Here is a 21,321-nt window from a genome sequence, read left to right as displayed (position 1 = left end):
TTGGAGAGCTCTTTGGTCTTGGCCATGGTGGAGAGTTTGGAATCTGATTGATTGATTGCTTCTGTGGACAGGTGTCTTTTATACAGGTAACAAGCTGAGATTAGGAGCACTCCCTTTAAGAGTGTGCTCCTAATCCCAGCTCATTACCTGTATAAAAGACACCTGGGAGCCAGAAATCTTTCTGATTGAGAGGGGGTCAAATACTTATTTCCCTCATTAAAATGCAAATCAATTTATAATATTTTTGACATGCGTTTTTCTGGATTTTTTTGTTGTTATTCTGTCTCTCACTGTTCAAATAAACCTACCATTAAAATTATAGATTGATCATTTCTTTGTCAGTGGGCAAACGTACAAAATCAGCAGGGGATCAAATACTTTTTTCCCTCACTGTATACACCGGCTGTCAGCCAATCAGCATTCAGGGCTCGAACCACCCAGTTTATAATGAAGAAAATACCATGGTTTTGTACTAGCAGCATGTAGTGAAACATGAAAGCATGGTAGTTGTTTACAATGTATTATGATGGGCTGTGTCCCTTCGTTTTTCGGTTAAAGTGACCAAAAACATAGTAATTTATGGTACTCACATAATGCAAAATTGACTACTCGCTCTGCAATAGCAAAGCATAGGCCTCGTACCCTCTTAAACCCTTTTAGCTCATAGTGAAAAAACACAACACACATGGTCTAATAGTGTAGTCTACCCTCTTAAACCTTGGGACTTGGATAGGGTATGGTGAGGAGAATGAAGGGAGTCTGAAACCTTGAAGATTTATAATAAATAGTTAGTTTATCTGGTACTTCGCTCTTTAATACAGTTTTCAGTTGGATCTCATTCAACTGACTTGGCTACTCTTATACAATTCTAAACAGCCAACATACAATTTTTATTTTTTTATTTTTTATTAATTATCATCTTATCTCATAGATACATTTTCATAATGTAATTCTCAACATATCCCTAAAAACTGCAAGTTACAATGTTTCCCTTTCTTTACATTCTGTGCGAATGTTCGTTGGTCCTGTCGCCATGACTACAAAATGCTAGCTTGACTGGATCTAACTTTAGCCGACGTTAGCTTCTATGCTAACAGACTTTTATAAATTAACTATCAAAACATCATCAAAAAATAACAACAATTATTATCATTACACTCCGCTTAACTTGGTGTTTCATATCTTATGCTTTATAATTCGCTCACCGTGATTATAACGTTTAAAATATTTTGTTTATCTAGTGCTTCTCTCTTCAGTTTTCAGTTGGCTCTCTCGTTTAACTGACTCACTGACTACTAGGCAGGCTAGCGCGAGAGCCACTGTAGAGTGAGAGCGTGTGATGCAACTACTATAACGAGCGGCTCCCTCTGCGGGCTGAAACAAGCACAACACTATAAATACTGTAAATGATTACAAAATGCCAAAGATTAGGCTACCATGTATTTCACATTCTCCCACATTTCAGGTTGGCAACATAGGGAACCCAAACATGAGCAAAAAACCGTACTATTAACACAGTAACTATTTCCCTTTTTCTTTGATGTTACAAACAAACTAGGACCAACAATAGTAGCCTGCCTCTAACTTTATCCGAAACTTGCCCATACTGGTATACAAATTCATCATCAATATAATACCAACCAACGTCTTTTGATCTTAGGGGGGTTTATTTATTTAATGCATTATACTGCCATTGTATTATGGTAGCGCACAATTAATAAAGATTATAATTTTTGGTACCATTTATCATAACTGTGCGTTACCATGGTAGAATGTATAATGCTGTTTAAAACCATGGTATTTCCATGATCCACATCTATACCATGGTATAAATGAGGCAATACCAAGGTAATATTTAGGTATAATGACAGTACCATCATACTTTACAGCTAAAACCATGGTACATTTCCATGATTAAGACTATACCATGGTATAAGTGAAAGAACCATAGCAGTACCACGGTATGAATGAAATCACAATAGTAGTACCATAGTACATTCTTGTAAGGGTAGATGATAACAACCTATGGTTACCTAGGTTACCCCATTGGCTCACAGCTAAAACTTAACCTTTTTCAAATGCAATTTTCTTGTTGTCTGCTTGTTTTATACAATTACAAAACTACACAACATGTCTAAAGATTACTTTTCAACATTGCCTGCTCCCGAGCGTTCTCACTACTTAGAAAAACGTAATATTTGAGGGCTTCCCTCATGCCCCTTTTCATGAGGTGCTAGCAGCCACGTGAGTGAGTGCTAGCTAGCTACAGACCGGAACATTAAGCTAGCCAAGACCAACACAAACAAACGGACTATACAGCTACAAGTATTGAGTGGAGTTACAAACGGACTATACTAAACAAGTTAATTAACTTACGTGTGATGAAAAGTTTTCCACACACATAGCAATGTATAGCCTACTCGGACACCGGGTCCCCACATTTCCCACTCACCCACTCCGAATAGCCTGAAGCCACAGGGCTCTTCTTGCAGGCTCTATTTACCTACATGGGAGCATTGCGAACCGTAGGTCAGGATTTTTTACCTGGTTGAACGACGAAGTTGGCTCTTTTACAATAGGAGTCAATGGGATAGAACGTTAATTTACCACAATTTGTGGGTGTGGTCCAGGGGAATTCCTTCTTATGATGTGAATATCGACTCGGAGTATGTTCTACACCAGAAGCATTCCGAACTTGCTTGTGATTTGTAGGTATCTTTGGTAACGTGCCTCAAATGCAGCAAGGACTTTCCATACAATGGTAATTGCTTTGATTTCAAAGAAAGACTGATGCATCAGTAGGCACTCTGAATAGAGCTATCCAGACCTAAAATAGTACATCCTGTAATGACGCAGCCTGTGGCCATGGCCCTTGGAAGGACATTTACATACTTAACCTCAAGCACTATTTGACCCTCACACACGAAAGGGGTCATCTCCATTAAAAACCTTTGGAAGAAAATGCTAATTTTCTCCAAACAATGGAGCAATAACAGTGGAGCTCCAGCAGTAAATCATTGTAATTCAATCATGCTCAAGCGAGTATTCTTTATTTTTATTGATTAGCCAGAGCCATTTGTCAAGACCTAGGACAAGTTGTGTTGCTGTGTACCAGCTGGTCACTAATGAAACATGGGGTCTACATGGCCTCTGTAGAGATCTTTTTCACCCGAACGATCCTCCCAATCAATTCATCACAAGATGCAGGCCCAGGACCCAGTGTGCACTTAAACATTATGGTATAGTATGTTTGACTGATTTGGTTGAAATATCTCTCTGAAATATCTCAATTATTTTTTTCATTTCATTCTGTCTCTGTCTCTCTCTGTCTCTGTCTGTCTGTCTCGCTCTCTCTCTCCTATCTTCACAGCATCACTGCTTCTACCACGGGCATGTGAGAGGACACATCGACTCATGGGTAGCCCTCAGCACATGTTCAGGAGTGAGGTATGTAAAAGCCCATTTTCATTTATGATCATGTAACTCTTTTTGGATTTTCAGGCTCCGGGTAGAAGTTTTCCTTAGGTACTGATCTAGGATCAGTTTACAGATGTCGGATCTTAATTTGACCCCTTTCATCACAGGAGGAAAATAATCCTGCAGCAGGAGGATAACTCAGTTCAATGTTTAATGCAAGCAATAGGCCGAATAAATTATTGGTTGCCTCAGTGCTTGTATGGTCCAGTGGTTACAGCCGCTTACCCCAGAGTCGGCATGGGTTTGAATTTTTTGGAGGACCTAGTACTTTTCTAGTTACTCTCTGTGGGCTGTACTTTTACTCTTACTCAAGTAATTTCTGAAGTATCTTACTTTTTACACCATTACATTTTACCAAATCACTTCAGTTACATACATTTAGATTTCGCTGTCGGATGAAAACCTTGTTACTCCAAATATTGTTATTTTCATTAATTTACATGAATCTATACTATTGTTTCCCCTTTACGTCTGTATAAATGTTTCACAACCCCTTGACAATGAAATGTATTCAAAATAGCTTGTCATCAAAACTCTTAAGTCCATTGGCTCTCAAAGTTCTCCATCAAACCCTGTATCTCCACCACGGCTCTTGAAGTGAAGCACACATCTTCACTCAAGGATATTTTTGTTTGTGGGTTCTTAGCCAGACGCGATCAGAGGTAAATTGCACTTTATTACTTTCTGCCTTTGTAATATTATATATTTCGGGAGTAAGATAAGTATTTCTCAGATATAATTCTGCTGTTGAAGTTGTGTTTTGAGGGTGAGTGCAAATCAAATGGCTAGGTAGCTAACTAGCTAGCTAATTAGCTTTGGCTAAACCAGAATCTGACAAACTAAATGTAATCTCCTGTTTTTAGCTCCCCATATGATCACTGCTTGTTGGCTAACTAGCCACTTGTCATTGGCATAAAGAGTGAACAGATTAATTAGATGTGTGTGGAAAAAGCTAACTAGCTATCACATTAGGGATGTAGCTCAGTTGGTAGAGCATGGTGTTTGCAACGCCAGGGTTGTGGGTTCGATTCCCACGGGGGGCCAGTATGAAAAAATAAAAAAATAATGAATGCACTCACTAACTGTAAGTCGCTCTGGATAAGAGCGTCTGCTAAATGACTAAAATGTAAATGTAATTAGGTTGCCTCTAGATAAGCCAGTCAGCTAGCTGCAGTGTCAACCATGTAGCTAGCTAACACATCTTCCCACGCCATTGATCGCTCACTCTGTGTGTGAATTTTTTTTTTATGACAAGGCCTATAAGCACATCTGCCATACAGTCAGTGAATCATCGCAGTAAGCTTTTTGTGATATATACTATAAATAATTTGTTTGTGTGTGTGTGTATGTCTTTTTATTTACAGCTTGGGGAAGGAGAATGGGCCAGACAAGAAAATAAAATGCCCTTCAAAATAGAAAGGAGAGGTTTGGAACAGAAGGAGGATGGAGGGTATATACTACATTGGCAGGAAAAATATGATTGAGTTGACTATGGCTATTATTGATATCTGCACTGTTTGATTATTTATTACTCACATGATTCTTACCTGAATACCTACCTTGATATTTAATTTCTTGCTGAAATGTGTCAGATTTTCATACTAGTAACATGATTGATAGTGAAATTTCGATATTGACTGTTGTAACATTTACCTGATCCTCCTTCATGAAAAATGAAACATCACACTTGGTGTAAATCACTTGGGGTAAATCTATTTAGGACGCATTCACTATCACATGTACTTGAAATGATAGTGAAATAAATGTTCATTAATGCTATTGGAATTGTAAAATTATTCATATTTACCTTTTTATGAAATTGAGCACATCGATAGATATTAAGTCAACTTTGAATAAGATCGTAATTTAATATGTACAGCCTTACGGACTTTGTTTGATGTCAGTCTTCATTGGAGACTACCTGTGCTGGAGAACATCTGCAAGATGGTGCTGGCAGGCTTAAATAATAATTGAATGTCCTTTTTGTTTGCTGTCACAGTTTACCATAATGTGTAAAAAATTACCAAACTACATACAGTATGTAACTAGTATTCTGACCAGATACTTATTTAGTCTTACTTGAGTAGTTTCTTAAGAGGGCTACTTTTACTTGAGTAAATTACAATCTAAGTAACATTACTTTTACTTAATTACATATTCTCAGTACTCTACCCACCTCTGCCAATTATACATAGCCCAACTATAAATGTGGGCGAGCATCCACACTGGAGGAAAGTTTATCGTAGGCCAAATCAACTCATCAACTCAGCCAGGGTGTCACTACATCCGCAGAGGCTGCCCCCCCTCCTTCACTGGAGTACTAGCTACTGCCGATCCCATTCTCATCACTCCACTTGTCATGTCTTGTCAATCACACACACCTGGTGCTCATTCCCCTAATTAGTATGTGTATAAGTGTTCCCTCTGTTCCCCTTGTCTTTGTGAGTGATTGTTTTGTTGTGAGAGCGTGTAGCTTGGTTGAGCTACATTTCACTGTGTAATTGCCAAGGTGGATATTTTCCCTTGTACAGTTTCGTTTGACGCTTGGGGCGTTTGATTTATACAAACGGATTAAACTCTGGACTTCGGTATTTTACCTCCTGCGCCTGACTCTTTCTTTCACACCTCGTCACAGAATCACTCACCTGATCTCCCGAGTGGCGCAGTGGTCTAAGGCACTGCGGCGCAGTGCTAGCTGTGCCACTAGAGATCCTGGTTTGAATCCAGGCTTTGTCGTAGCCGGCCACGACTGGGAGACCCATTGGGCGGCGCACAATTGGCCCAGGGTAGGGGAGGGAATGGCCGGCAGGGATGTAGCTCAGTTGGTAGAGCATGGCGTTTGCAACGCCAGGAATGTGGGTTCGATTCCCACGGGGGGCCAGAATGAATTTTTTTTTAAATGTATGCACTCACTAACTGTAAGTCGCTCTGGATAAGAGCATCTGCTAAATGACTAAAATGTAAAAATCTGATATGGAGTCAGCAGGAGAAGACCGCATGGAGTTGTGGCAAGGGTCCAGAAGCATTCCTCAATGTTGGCCAGCTTGGGGGAAGCGATGGATCGGGTTCTACAGGTGGTATAGGAGTGGATCCGATCTATCGAGACCAGCTGGTCAACCAGATCCAGCCACCTACACACCAGCCCCTGGAGGGATCCAGATATCCCGGCCACCGGCATTTGACGGAACTGCAGCGCGATGTAAGGGATTCCTACTCCAACTGGAGTTGTATTTCTCCAGCATCAGACCATAGCCCCAGGAACGGGAGAAGGTATCTGTCCTTGTTTCCTGCCTTTGTGGGAGAGCCCTGGAGTGGGCCAACGAGGGAGTTTGCTCACCTCGTTCAGGCCATTTTTGATCACCCGCCTGAGGGTCGAGAGGCGGGCGAACGACTGGTTCATCTAAGGCAGGGGACGAGGACCGCTCAGGACTACGCGCTGGAGATTCCGACGCTGGCAGCAGGGTCCGGGTGGAACGAGCGGGCCCTGATAGACCATTTCCGGTGCCACCTAAGGGAGGACGTCCGACGGGAGCTAGCCTGCCGGGATGCCAAGCTATCGTTCTCCCAACTGGTGGACATGGCCATCCGGCTGGACAATCTGCTAGCAGCCAGAGGACGTCCTGGTAGGGGACTGGCCACTCTGGTGGCACGAAGGGACAATCCACCTCACGTCGTAGTCAACGTTCTTTTGGGTCTGGAGGCAGTAGGCAGGGTACTCATGCATCACCCTTGGTAACGAACACCCAAACTTGTTCAGAGCCTTTTAAGGCGCACTGTACTTTATCAATCTCCTTTCCAGATCACTTGGTAGGTTCCCAGTGTAAGGCGCTAGTCGATTCAGGCGCAGCTGGGAATTTTATGGACAGGGCATTTGCACACCATCAAGGCATTTCATTGGTTCCCCTAACCATTCCACTCCCCATCAGAGCACTAGATAGTAGACCATTAGGGTCCGGGTTGGTTAAGGAAGTTACTGTACCAGTCACCATGATTACGCAGGAGACACATGTTGAGCAGATCACCTTTATGATTATTGAGTCTCCTGCTTACCCTGTAGTCTTGTGTATCCTGTGGTTAGCCCTTCACAAACCCAATTTCTCATGGCCACAGAGGGTTCTTACGGGGTGGTCGCGTGAGTGTCCGTGTAGGTGTCTAGGTGTTTCCGTTGGTGCGACCACGGTGGAAAGGCCAAACGATCTGGCGCTCGCGTTTTCCAAGACGCAAGCGACTAAATTACCACCTCATCGGGAGGGGGATTGCGCGATAAACCTTCGGGTAGACGCTGTACCTCACAGGAGTCATGTGTATTCCCTGTCGCAGATTATCGACCACTGAATAATGTGACGGTACGATTTAGTTATCCTCTTCCCCTCATTCCTTTAGTGATTGAGTCAATGCATGGGGCCCATTTTTTCACCAAATTAGACCTCAGGAGTGCCTACAACCTGGTGCGTATTCGGGAAGGGGATGAGTGGAAAACAGCATTCAGCACAACCTTGGGGCATTATGATTACCTGGTGATGCCCTATGGTTTGTTGAATGCTCCATCCGTTTTCCAGTCCTTTGTGAACGAGGTGTTTCGGGACATGCTTGGTCGTGGTGTGGTGGTCTACATCGATGACATCCTGGTGTATTCCGCTATGCGCGCCGAGCATTTGTCCCTGGTTCGCAAAGTACTGATCCGACTGCTGGAAAATGATCTTTACGCCAAGGCAGAGAAGTGTGAGTTTTACCAGCAGTCTATCTCCTTCCTCGGATATCGCATTACCACCACAGGTGTGGAGATGGAGGGAGATCGCATTTCAGCCATGCGTAATTGGCCGACTCCAACCACGTGAAGGAGGTGCAACGCTTTCTTGGCTTTGCCAACTACTATCGAATGTTTATTCAGGGTTTTGGCAAGATCGCAGCTCCCATTACCTCCTTGTTGAAGGGTGGGCCGTCCCGGCTCCGCTGGTCTGCTGAGGCTGATTTGGCATTCAGTAGATTGCGGGGTCTGTTCACCTCTGCCCCGGTACTTGCTCACCCCGATCCATCACTACCGTTCGTAGTGGAGGTGGATGTGTCCGAGGTAGGGATAGGCGCTGTCTTATCCCAACACTCGGGCACGCCACCCAAGCTCCGCCCCTGTGCCTTCTTTTCTAAGAAGCTCAGCTCGGCGGAGCAGAACTACGGCATTGGTGGTTGGGAGCTGTTGGCTGTTGTCCGAGCTTTGACGGTATGGAGACATTGGCTCGAAGGGGCAAAACACTCTTTCCTCATCTGGACAGACCACCGTAACCTGGAGTACATTCGGGCAGCGAGGAGGCTGAATGGGCCCTCAGGCCAGGTGGGCCCTCTTCTTCACCCGGTTTGATTTCACACTCTCTTGCATTCCGGGGACGAAAAAAGTGAAGGCAGACGCACTGTCTCGGCTGTATGACACAGAGGAGAGGCCCAAATACAACACCCCCATACTCCAGGCCTCATGCATTGTGGCGCCAGTAGTATGGACGATGGACACAGATATAGCACAGGCATTACACACAGATCCATCTCCACCGCAGTGTCCAGCTGGGCTGCAGTATGTGCCTGCGCTTATCCGTGATCCTCTGATCTACTGGGCACACACGTCACCCTCCTTTGGTCATCCAGGTATCGGTCGTACAATGCGCTGCCTGACCGATAAGTACTGGTGGCCTACCTTGGCTAAGGATGTGAGGGTGTATGTTTCCTCATGCTCAGTGTGCGCCCAGAGTAAGGCACCTAGGCACATCCCAGCGGGTAAGCTACAACCTTTCCCAGTTCCACAACGACCATGATATTCTCACTGATCTTCCCCCTCCCAAGGTAACACCAAGATCCTGGTCATTGTGGACTGCCTTTCAAAGTCCTGCCGCTTCCTTCCACTGCCCGGTCTCCCACGGCCCTACAAACTGCGGAGGCTCTGTTTACTCACGTCTTCCGGCACTACGGGGTACCAGAGGATATAGTGTCCGACCGAGGTCCCCAGTTCACGTCTAGAGTCTGGAAGACGTTCATGGAACGTCTGGGGATCTCGGTCAGCCTGACCTCTGGTTTTCACCCCGAGAGCAATGGGCAGGTGGAAAGGGTGAATCATGCTGTGGGTAAGTTCCTGTGGACCTACTGTCAGGACCGGCCGGGGGCGTGGTCGGTGTTCCTGCCATAGGCAGAATATGCTCAGAACTCTCTCCACCAATCTTCCACTAACCTAACACCCTTCCAATGTGTTTTGGGGTACCAACCGGTCCTGGCACCGTGGCACCAGAGCCAGACTGAGGCTCCCGCGGTGGATGACTGGTTTCGGCACGTGGAGAAGACTTGGGACGCTGCCCACGTTCACCTCCAGCGCGCCGTGCGTTGTCAGAAGGCCATCACTGACCGCCACCGCAGGGAGGCCCTGGTGTTCGTACCGGGGGATCGGGTCTGGCTCTCGACCCGGAATATGCCCCTCCGCCTGCCCCGCCGGAAGCTGAGCCCGCGGTTTGTGGGGTCGTTTAAAGTCCTGAGGAGAATAAACGAGGTGACATACAGGTTGTTACTCCCCCCTGATTACCATATTAACCCCTCGTTTCATGTGTCTCTCCTCAGGCCGGTGGTAGCTGGTCCGCTCCAGGAGTCTGAGGTACGGGAGGTTCCTCCACCTCTTCTGGACATTGAGGGGGCCCTGGCGTACTCGGTCCGTGCCATCCTGGATTCGAGGCGTCGGGTGGGGGGCCTTCAGTATCTCGTGGAGTGGGAGGGGTACGGTCCGGAGGAATGGTGCTGGGTCCCAAGGCGGGACATCCTTCATCCTTTCCACCGTCGCCATCCGACTCGCCCTTCTCCGCGTCCTCCTGGCCATCCCCGAGGCCGGGGTCGACACAGTGCTGGAGCCGTGCGTCGGGGGGGTCACGACTTCCGCCGAGGCTGCCCCCCCACCTGGTTTGGGCAGGCTTCGGCGATCGTCGTCCCCGGAGTACTAGCTTCTACAAGTTTAGGTCTGCATATTAAGCCCATAGAAACTCATTGGGCTTATTCTGGACAGACTTTGGTGAGAGTCAGCCCTCTTGCTTCACCTCTTATTGTCTGCCTTAAACCTGCTTGCAACCAAAACCTTTCAAGATATGTTCACCCTTTTTGAACAGACTAAGGGCTTTATCTATTTGACAAGGATTCCGTACAATATAATTAAAGCATTTCCTCGTTTATCACGGCTAATCTTCTGTGGCAATTTACCTGACACTTTGTATGAATGGAAACTAATGTTGGTGTAGCCTACTGATATCATTTTTAATTTGTTTCCTATTTATGTTATCCAAAAGTGTCTGATATTGTCATTTCTTATCAAGATCATGGGTAAAATATCCCTGAACTTTCCATATTTGAAATGTGTAACTAAATCAAGTCAATCAGGGGGATTGAGTTATTTGTGCCAGATTGAACTCAATTTTGACAGTTCATTCGTAACCTCAGGATACAGTTCACACTTGTATGTCGTAGCCTAGTGGAGACAAATATCTATCCTGTTTTATTAAGCTATATAAAACGACTGTTGTTAATGTGTATGGTGCATTTTGGAAACTTTTTTGTACATTTAAATGTTGCGGTAATAGGACCTAGGCCTAGCATTTGAGCGAGTTAGAGAATATTATTTTGATAGCAGGCCTGATCCCAATGACTCGACTGTCCCAACATGCAGAGAAAGAGAACTGCTCATTTTCAAGGAATCACGAGGCTCAGTTGACTTTCCTAATGCAGCAGGAAAATTCTCAGTAACTAAAGAGTGATCAAGTTCATATCTGACATCTGTACCCTTTACAAATGCTAACCTGATCATTAGGTGAAGGAGAAATAGGAGAAATACAAAACTGACCTTGGATCAATGTCTAGAGGCAACTTCAGCCTCAGTAAGTTCTGTCATCTTTCTCCAAATGAACCAGTAAATTCTACCTCAAACACACAGAATTCAGTCAGATTTCTTTTTACAAGACTTTGTTGCTGGATGTCGAATACCCCAGGCAAGTAGTGTGAGTTTTCATGAAACTCATTGGCTAATTCAATTCCTCAAATCGTCTTTTGGGATACAGTCTTAATTTGTACAGCCTCAGAACTGTATTTAATACAAAGTTTCTCACATATCAAATGCTTTGAAACTGGAGCTCTCACATGGCAAAGGAATGGCACCATAAAAAAGTACACATCCTGAAAAAATATATTCATGAATTTGATCCAACCGAATACCTCAAGTTTCTATCTTGATCGCTCTTTATTAGAAATTAATTCCAGAAGCCAGCTCAGCGAATCCTAGACTGATAAGGGTTTCAGCCCAAGTTGTCTTTAATAATAATTGTTTTATTTTTAGTATTTTCTCTGTGATCCTCTTTATGTCTATCAGACAGCAAGAGGAGCTCATTTCTAGTGCCTGACTTTCCTTATCCGGTCTGGTTGAGGAAGAACTGAGATGCTCATCAGTCACAGGTTAGGAGGAAACCAAGGAGACAGACGTGAGGTGAAACCAAGGACAGAAACTAAAAATAAAAATGTAACTCAAGATCAGATCAAGAATGTGAAATGCCTAATTTAATCAATTCACAACTTTCAACAAAGTCAAGGCCAAACCTAAAGGGTCACACTTCAAACCATGTACAATTTTAAATTAGCTTTAATAATCCCTTTATAAGGCCTACAAAGACATTTCAGATAAGTCACGAGCAAATGTTAACCCCTATTTCGTAAGCATACACTTCATTACACTGGCTTGTTTTCCGTGGACACAGAACACCATGATGGTGTAGTTTAAAAGGCATCTGATAATGCTGATAAGCACACCCGTCGCTATGGGCGGGCCATAGGGGGCCGGGCCCGCCCCCAAAAATGTTTGTGCCCCCCCACTTGAGGGAATTTATTATTAAATATACGTACTGTAGGCTAATAATAATTGTGCCCTGCCCTCCCATGCACTTCATATGCCCCCCTTAAGACTGAGGTCTGGCGACGGGTCTGCTGATAAGTGAGGTCATACCCCCTGCTTTATTCATAAACAGTGCATTTGGAAAGTATTCAGAACCCTTGACTTTTTCAACATTTTGTTACATTCAATTGATTGGACATGATTTGAAAGGCACACACCTGTCTATATAAGGTCCCACAGTTGACAGTGCATGTCAGAGCAAAAACCAAGCTATGAGGTCAAAGGAATTGTCCGTAGAGCTCCAAGACAGGATTGTGTCGAGGCACAGATCTGGGAACGGTACCACAAAAATTGTGCAGCATTGAAGGTCCCCAAGAACACAGTAGCCTCCATCATTCTTAAATGGAAGAAGTTTTGAACCGCCAAGACTCTTCCTAGAGCTGGCCGCCCGGCCAAACTGAGCAATCGGGGGAGAAGAGCCTTGGTCAGGGAGGTGACCAAGAACCCGAAGCTCACTCCGACAGAGCTCCAGAGTTCCTCTGTGAAGATGGGAGAACTTTCCAGAAGGACAACCATCTCTGCAGCACTCCACCAATTAGGCCTTTATGGTAGAGTGGCCAGACGGAACCCACTCCCCAGTAAAAGGTACATGACAGGCACCTAAAGGACTCTCAGACCATGACAAACAAGATTCTCTGGTCTGATGAAACCAAGATTGAACTCTTTGGCCTGAATGCCAAGCGTCACGTCTGGAGGAAACCTGGCACCATCCCTACGGTGAAGCATGTTGGTGGCAGCCTCATGCTGTGGGAGTGTTTTTCAGCAGCAGGAACTGGGAGACTAGTCAGGATCGAGGGAAATATGAACAGAGCAAAGTACAGTGAGATCCTTGATGAAAACCTGCTCCAGAGCGGAGGCGAAGGTTCACCTTCCTACATGACAATGACCCTAAACACACAGCCAAGACAATGCAGGAGTGGCATCGGGACAAGTCTCTGAATGTCCTTGAGTGGCCCAGCCACAGCCCGGACTTGAACCCGATCGAACATCTCTGGAGAGACCTGAAAATAGCTGTGCAGCGACGCTCCCCATCCAACCTGACAAAGCTTGAGAGGATCTGCAGAGAAGAATTGGAGAAACTCCCCAAATACAGGTGTACCAAGCTTGTAGCGTCATATCCAAGAAGACTCGAGGCTGTAATCGCTGCCAAAGGTGCTTCAACAAAGTATTGAGTAAAGGATCTGAATACTTATGTAAGTGTGATATTTCGGTTTTTGATTTCAAAATAAATGTGCAAAATGTTCTACAACTTGTTTGCTTTGTCATTATGGGGTATTGTGTGTAAATTGATGAGGAAAAAAAAAAACTATTTAATACATTTTAGAATAAGGCTGTAATGTAACAAAATTTGGAAAAAGTCACGGGGTCTGAATACTTTCTGAATGCACTGTAAGTTAGTGAGACTCATCATCAACAACAAAGGTTCCACTCATGGAACACCCAAAAGTTCCAGAATCCCTCCTGCCATTCCATTCTATTCACCATGTTCCATCCTTGCCCTCTTCCTCTCTTATCAGCAGTTCTCCAGTGGCGCTGTTTATTTTCTGTTCCCTTCCAATGCCACCTCCCAGCTCATATTCTCCGCTGGTTGCCGCCACGCTACAAAGAGAGGTGTTTCTGTATTGACTCAGTATTGAATTAGGTGGTTACGAGAAATGTGAGTCAGATTCACCCAAAGTCTGAACTTCAACGTACTTTGACTCGTGTTTAAAGTCACGGTTACAAAGTAAGCCAGATAATATTGTGTTAAATTCGACATGCCAAGGCTGAAAGGGCCTGGTGTGTGTGTGTGTGTGTGTGTGTGTGTGCGTGCGTGCGTGTCAAGTCTGTGTATGTGCGCGCCCTTGCATGCATGCGCCTGTGCGCCCACGCTTCTTTTCTCATGAGAGCCAGTTAATTCTCATTTAGCGTGCATGTTGTTTTATAAAACACCTGTCTCTGGATTACATCTTTAAACTAAGGGCAACCATGGCATCCGTGACAGAGAGGGAGAAGCGTCCATCCATGTATACGGGTAAAATAGTCTAGCTAGCTACATTTTCAGATATTAGAAGTTTCTAATTTTGTCAGAAAGTGGTTTTCATTTCAAGTTAAAGCTATCTAGTTATCTAGCTAACGTTAACTGGCTGGCTCGCTAGCTAACATTACGTGTATGATCTGTGTAGTAATATTATTCGTATCTCAGAGCCATTTGCTTTGCTAGTTATAGTTATTGCATTGCTAGCTAGCTAACATTGAACCTGGTTAACACTCAGGATAACATAAAAACAACCTAATCAGCTCTGCTAGGGCGAGTAAAATGGTCAGAGTGAGCTGTTCTCTCATTTGTGTCTGAAAGTAGCTAGCAAGCTAGCCAATGTTAGCCAGTTAGCTTGGGTGCTTGACTGCTGTTGTTAGTTCAGAACACTCGGATCAACCCTACTCCTCGGCCAGTGTCCAGTGTGCGCTCTGAATGCTCTGAGAGTGAAACACTCTGAATTTACGAATGGACAATCTGACAACACTCTGAGTTTACGAACGCCCAAAGCGCACTCTGGCACTCCAGATTGAATTTACGAATACACCCGTAGTATAAACCAGCCTTTAGTCTTGAAATCTTCGGTTGTTTAGTACATTGCCTCACATGTGAGTCATTAAAGAGATGGGTGGGGCTAAGGCTTAAGAAGGTGTGAACGATGCTGAATGGGTGTAGACACAGAAGATCACTCCAGTAGGTTTACCAAAACATTCAAGGGCCATTTTCTCAAACGTTTATCAACTTTCAAAGCAGAATTACTTTCTCATTGTTCCTCAACTGTAGTGTATGATATACCATTTTCTAGCTCTGAGTCTCTACTTTTATCCAATGTAAAAAACACAATTTCAAATTTTGCTTCATAAGACCAAATTGAGCTGGTCGGTCAAATATCATTAATTTAAAAGTCAAAAAATTGATGTAGCATATGCAGATTGCCCCTTTCACATGCAGGCATTTTCTCTCCTCAGTGTTTTGATGCTCGTTTCAGTGCAGCATGATTACAGGGCTCATACCCACAATTACAACGTGTCTAAGTGGAGCTTCAACCACTCACACGATTACCAGGATACTGGGGTCGGAGCCAGTGGTCATTAGCAAATCAAATCAAATCAAATCAAATTTTATTGGTCACATGCGCCGAATACAACAGGTGCAGACATTACAGTGAAATGCTTACTTACAGCCCTTAACCAACAGTGCATTTATTTTAAACAAAAAAGTAAGAATAAAACAACAACAAAAAAAGTGTTGAGAAAAAAAGAGCAGAAGTAAAATACAGTGACAGTAGGGAGGCTATATATACAGTAAAATAAAGTGACAGTAGGGAGGCTATATATACAGGGGGGTACCGTTGCAGAGTCAATGTGCGGGGGCACCGGCTAGTTGAGGTAGTTGAGGTAATATGTACATGTGGGTAGAGTTAAAGTGACTATGCATAAATACTTACTTAACAGAGTAGCAGCAGCGTAAAAAGGATGGGGTGGGGGGGCAGTGCAAATAGTCCAGGTAGCCATGATTAGCTGTTCAGGAGTCTTATGGCTTGGGGGTAGAAGCTGTTGAGAAGTCTTTTGGACCTAGACTTGGCACTCCAGTACCGCTTGCCGTGCGGTAGCAGAGAGAACAGTCTATGACTAGGGTGGCTGGAGTCGTTGACAATTTTGAGGGCCTTCCTCTGACACCGCCTGGTATAGAGGTCCTGGATGGCAGGGAGCTTTGCCCCAGTGATGTACTGGTCCGTACGCACTACCCTCTGTAGTGCCTTGCGGTCAGAGGCCAAGCAGTTGCCATACCAGGCGGTGATGCAACCAGTCAGGATGCTCTCGATGGTGCAGCTGTAGAATTTTTTGAGGATCTGAGGACCCATGCCACATCTTTTTAGTCTCCTGAGGGGGAATAGGCTTTGTCGTGCCCTCTTCACGACTGTCTTGGTGTGTTTGGACCATGATAGTTCGTTGGTGATGTGGACACCAAGGAACTTGAAGCTCTCAACCTGTTCCACTACAGCCCCGTCGATGAGAATGGGGGCGTGCTCAGTCCTCTTTTTTTTCCTGTAGTCCACAATCATCTCCTTTGTCTTGGTCACGTTGAGGGAGAGGTTGTTGTCCTGGCACCAGAGTGAGTGTGTGCGGGTGTGTGTTGGAAGGATGTTGAAGGTGGTCCAGCCTCCTCAATCTTCTCTCACTCGCATACACACGCACATGCACAGACTCACACGGCTCCCTGACAGATCTTGATGGAGAGTGACTGACTCTGCCACAGGCTTATTACCACTCTGTGGTTTATAGCTCAAAGACCACTGCCCTTAGGGCCTATGGGTCCTTTATTTCCCCCTGCTGGTCAAACTAGAACTACCCCAGTGCAGTTCTACTGCGAGATTAGCAGCATGAATGATGACATTTCACATGCAAATTGCTCATGTAATATTCTCATATGTGTTAGTATCTTATGTAAAAAGGATTGTTACTTCACTTTATACAATCTTTTGTTGCTGTTTTGATTCTTCGTATTCTGTAATTTTTTTGTGTTCGTTGTCCAAATCATGCCTCTGTCATCTCTTCTATTTGCTGAAACAGGGGCCTGATTGCCTTGAACTCAAACGATACCTATTACCTTGAGCCAATCAGAGGGCTGGACTCTCTCCATCACTCATTGGTCAGCGCAGAGGATCTGCCAATTAGAGGCGGGACCTGCGGCCACGGGCATCAGACTGGACACCCCAACCTCCTCTCTGGTTTTCTTAAACCTTTGCATCAAAGGGTGAGTGTGCTCAGACAACACACCAACAGACACAACACATCAGACAACACATCAACAGAAAACACAGTCACCCAAAGTCTTTATTCATTTCGACACATTTCACATTCTCTCCCGACAAAGCACAGTTCAAAGTTTATTTGCCATTTAGTAATGAATTCATAGGATTCCTTTATTGTAAGCTCCACAAAGTCTATACATTGACATAATATATATATGGTATGTTCTCTATCAACAGACCATACATGAATGACAGAAGTTCATGTTTATTTTGTCATTTTAAAACAGATGTGCTTTCCACCACCAGACAAAACAGAGTTACAAAATCAATGTTTATCTTCGCAAAGCAGATGTGTACAGCCTAAACATACTTTTGCTGACAAACCAAAAATAGAATCAAAAGACATCACACACTTTCTATTCCAACAAACCAAACATATAACTGCAGACTCCACAATCTTAACCTCACATTCACTAGAACACCACCAAGCACATGGCAACAGCACAAATAATTATCGTATTAAAAGGTCCAGAAATAGGATTAAGGAACCTGCTAATGCTTTTATTGAGCACATAAACATTTTGAAAATAATATAGAGAGACATGTCTCTGCTATTAGACAGTATTTTCTGTAATTATTCCTCAGAGAGAGAGCTTCTCCTTTGTGTGATTTGTTTAAACTTCTGATGTGATGGACATTGTAATAATCCTTCTCTTTTGAAAGGGATGATTACTTTGCTATTGACCACACACACACACACACACACACGCACACACGCACACAGTACATTTTGTCCTGAAGAGGAAATGAACATCTCGTCATACAGGCACAAACACATTGGATTTTGCTTTAGAGGAACACATGCAATCGTACCGACGCCAGTTGAAAACCAGAGTGAACTATGTGGTTGGGGGTTTGGTCTGTTGCTGTGGAGTTTGTTTCCCCAGTGTGGGTCTGTCTTACTGTAGTGTCCCTCCACGGAGGAAAGAGAAAGGCTAAACACAGGGCCTAATTTGCTCCAGCGCAGCCGTGAATGCTAATAACGTACCCGTGGTGGCGAGTCATTCTGGCCTCTTCTGTCTAGACATGAACCTCCTGGGGACAAGCTGATCTCTCTCTCCTACTTTTGCTATTCCTCTCTCTTCTCCTATATCCATTTATCCATTTATCCCATTCTCTTTTTGTCTTTCTCTCCCATTCCTTCTTCTCCTTTCATGCTCTTTTTGCTATGTTTTTGCAGTCTCTCCCTCCCAGTCTTTTGGCACTACTCCCAATTCCTTGAACAGCTACCCATTAATCCTGGGCTGCTATACCGAAATGCAAGTCACAGGTCTGCTAGACACAGTCAGACCACTCTCTGCCTAGCAAATAAACAGTGGAATCTCTCTCTCGAGCAGTGAGGGAATGCACAGTGTTCCACAGGCCACCTGCGTACTGCCCCGAATTCCTGCTGGGCCACAATATTGGCCTTCAGTCTGGCCCGGCCAAGACGGCCATGCCTGCATGTATAAATCAATGTATTTTAATTACCACAGAGCCTCTGCCTAATAGCTGTAATCAATAATTAGCGAAGTGGAAAATTACTGATTGACAGATACAGAGGGACACCAGACTGAGCGTCGTTGGGGACAAACAAGAAGGATTGGCTGTCTCATACCACAGCCACCAAAAAAGTGTTTTTGTTCATTTTGTGCCATTTTATTTTTACCACTGCAAATCCCAGTCTGTTACCATGGTTAAAAACAAGCAATTTTTTATTTTTAACGATATGATGAGTGGCGGGTGATCATAATGCAACAGGAGGAGACTCTGTTCATTCCTGAATTGCTGTGACATTGTCACTGGATCCTCCCTTTCTAAGCTCCCCCCCATCTCTCTCTCTCTCTCTATCTGGATACAGGTGAGACGAAATGCCTGGGGCACCACCAAGTACATGGAGCTGTACATCGTGGCTGACAGTACACTGGTAAGCTAGCTGGCAAACAACAAGTGGAGCTTATTGTTATTATTCCCTAGATCAGAGGCTTAGTGTATGTGTCTGTATGTGTGTGTGTTCGTGCGTGCGTGTGTGTGTGTACGAAGTCGTGTGTGTGTGTGTGTGTGTGTGTGTGTGTGTGTGTGTCACATCCGTCCAGTGGCGTCAACAAACCCATTGAACCATTGACGTATCAGATGGCAATGGAAAATAGGCGTATTGTGAACAATAATTATCTTATCTAACGTAATGGGTCTCGCTCATACCCAACTCAGTCTACTTTGTGGAATAGTGTATAATTATGATGCTGGCTAATGGGCTGGAGCACCTTTTCCTCACTCAGATAGAGAGCAGCATAGAGGGAAGGATTTGTCATGTTAATTATGAAAGTTTCTAGTTTGGTATAATGGTGGGAGAATGAGAGTGCATTACCCAGTCCTAAATAGACAGTGGGCTCCAGCCGGCCAGGAACTAAAAGTTGCGTCTTCCATAAAAGGAATATTCTGCATTCCAGTTGGCTACTGTTAGGTGCAATATTCATATGACGCCGTGGTAACAGTGCATGGTATTGACCAATCAGAATACAGTATTCGGTCCAGTCCTGTGCCTAATTGGTACCTATTATGATGAAGTGGGGTAGAGTCGGTAAAGTGGGGCAGGTTTTTTTTCTGGATCTCTCTTGTTCTATTGAGGTTGGCCATTTTGAAAAATGTGTTGTCTTTGGTTTAACATTTGTCACTGTTGATTTGATACTTGTCACTTATACTATTCCACCTCATTTTTAATCTAGTATAAACTACAAAATAAGGACTACCAGAAAACCACACTGAGGATAATGGAGATTGCCAATTATGTTGATAAGGTAAGCCAGCGCGGTGATGTATGTGTCTTAGATGCAAAAAATGTAGCTCAATTTAATAGTGTCCTCAAAATGGATAGTGTCAGTGCCGGGAGAGAGTCTAGTTTTACAAATCACCTACTGACATACTGTATCATTACCTTGTATACATTTCTCTGATATTCTAAGATTAACTGTCTTTCTAGTCTTTTCAAATCCTTGTTGTTTCATGAAAATTATTAAAGTTATTGAAAATGACAGATTTGAATAATGTAAACTTGTCTAGTCATAATTGTCTGGTCACAATGAAAAGCAAAAACATATGCACAGTCCCAACCCTCTGAGTGGCCCATTGCCGTGGGTGTTGCCTGTTGCAGTTAGTGATGCCAGTTGACATGACTGACACTAGGCGGTTGTGTTATGGTTCAGTTCTACAGAACTCTGAATATCCGGGTGCCTCTGATTGGTCTGGAGGTATGGAAGGAGAGGGATGAGTGTATCATCACAGAGGAGCCCAACACCACGCTCTGGTCCTTCCTACAGTGGAGACAGAAGCTCAAGTCCCGCAAGAAGCACGACAACGCACAGCTACTGACGTTAGTACTGACCTACACACACACGCCACAGCAATCGCTCCCCTTCCATTGCCAAAAAAAGAATTTCAGCTTTCGTTAGTGGCTAGATTGATAAATGATTAGCTAAACAGCGGTTATATTAACTAAAAGATCTCGGTTCAGGGGTAATTGGAACAGCACACTTCAGTGAGTCGGCAGGCACAACAGAGCACGAATGCCAAACACACACGCAACTTGACTGCCAAACACTCCGTAAACATTCAATTGGGTAACCCTTCGCTCTAGGTAATTCGCTTCCAGATAGTACCACAAGGCTACTCTCATTTTCTGAACAGCTTTTTGATTTGTTTTGGAAACTTAGGTGACAACAAGCACCCAGAGACAGGCTACATAGTCCACTGAGAGGCATTGAGAAAGGTCTTAGACAAGGCTCAACCTGCATGCAGTACAAGCCTGTTCTCTATCCGCAATCTCTGTGCATCCCTCCCAATGCAGACCCCTCCCTGCCTGAGCACGTCAATACTGAACTGAAGAGATAGTTTTGGTTCCCTATGTCGTTTCATCCTGACAGGGGAGTGATATTTAAGGGGACCACCATAGGGATGGCGCCGCTGGAGGGGATGTGTAGCCTGGAAAATTCTGGAGGTATCAACGTGGTAAGTGGCGTGGCTAGGGTGGAGCAGAAATGTGTGTATGATGTTGTGTGTTGCTTGTGTCTGTGTGACTCTTCA

General features: G+C 44.3%; 1 protein-coding gene across 1 annotated transcript in view; it reads left to right on the top strand.

Moving 5' to 3' along the window:
• LOC311113134 (disintegrin and metalloproteinase domain-containing protein 33-like) overlaps window positions 1-21,321 on the top strand; it is a gene marked incomplete at its 5' end in the record, with an annotated part of 235,199 nt that overhangs the window by 181,437 nt on the left and 32,441 nt on the right. The window contains 6 exons of the mRNA XM_084156291.1: window positions 3,371-3,447; window positions 17,021-17,204; window positions 19,103-19,168; window positions 19,968-20,039; window positions 20,445-20,611; window positions 21,162-21,246. Coding sequence (XP_084012417.1) covers window positions 3,371-3,447; window positions 17,021-17,204; window positions 19,103-19,168; window positions 19,968-20,039; window positions 20,445-20,611; window positions 21,162-21,246 — 651 coding nt within the window. The remainder of the gene's footprint in view (window positions 1-3,370; window positions 3,448-17,020; window positions 17,205-19,102; window positions 19,169-19,967; window positions 20,040-20,444; window positions 20,612-21,161; window positions 21,247-21,321) is intronic.

Source organism: Coregonus lavaretus (assembly GCF_964263955.1).
Source record: "Coregonus lavaretus genome assembly, chromosome: 39".
In the NCBI taxonomy this organism is placed as follows: domain Eukaryota; kingdom Metazoa; phylum Chordata; class Actinopteri; order Salmoniformes; family Salmonidae; genus Coregonus; species Coregonus lavaretus.
Note: the sequence above shows the minus strand (reverse complement) of the source record. Positions and strands in the feature narration are given on the sequence as shown.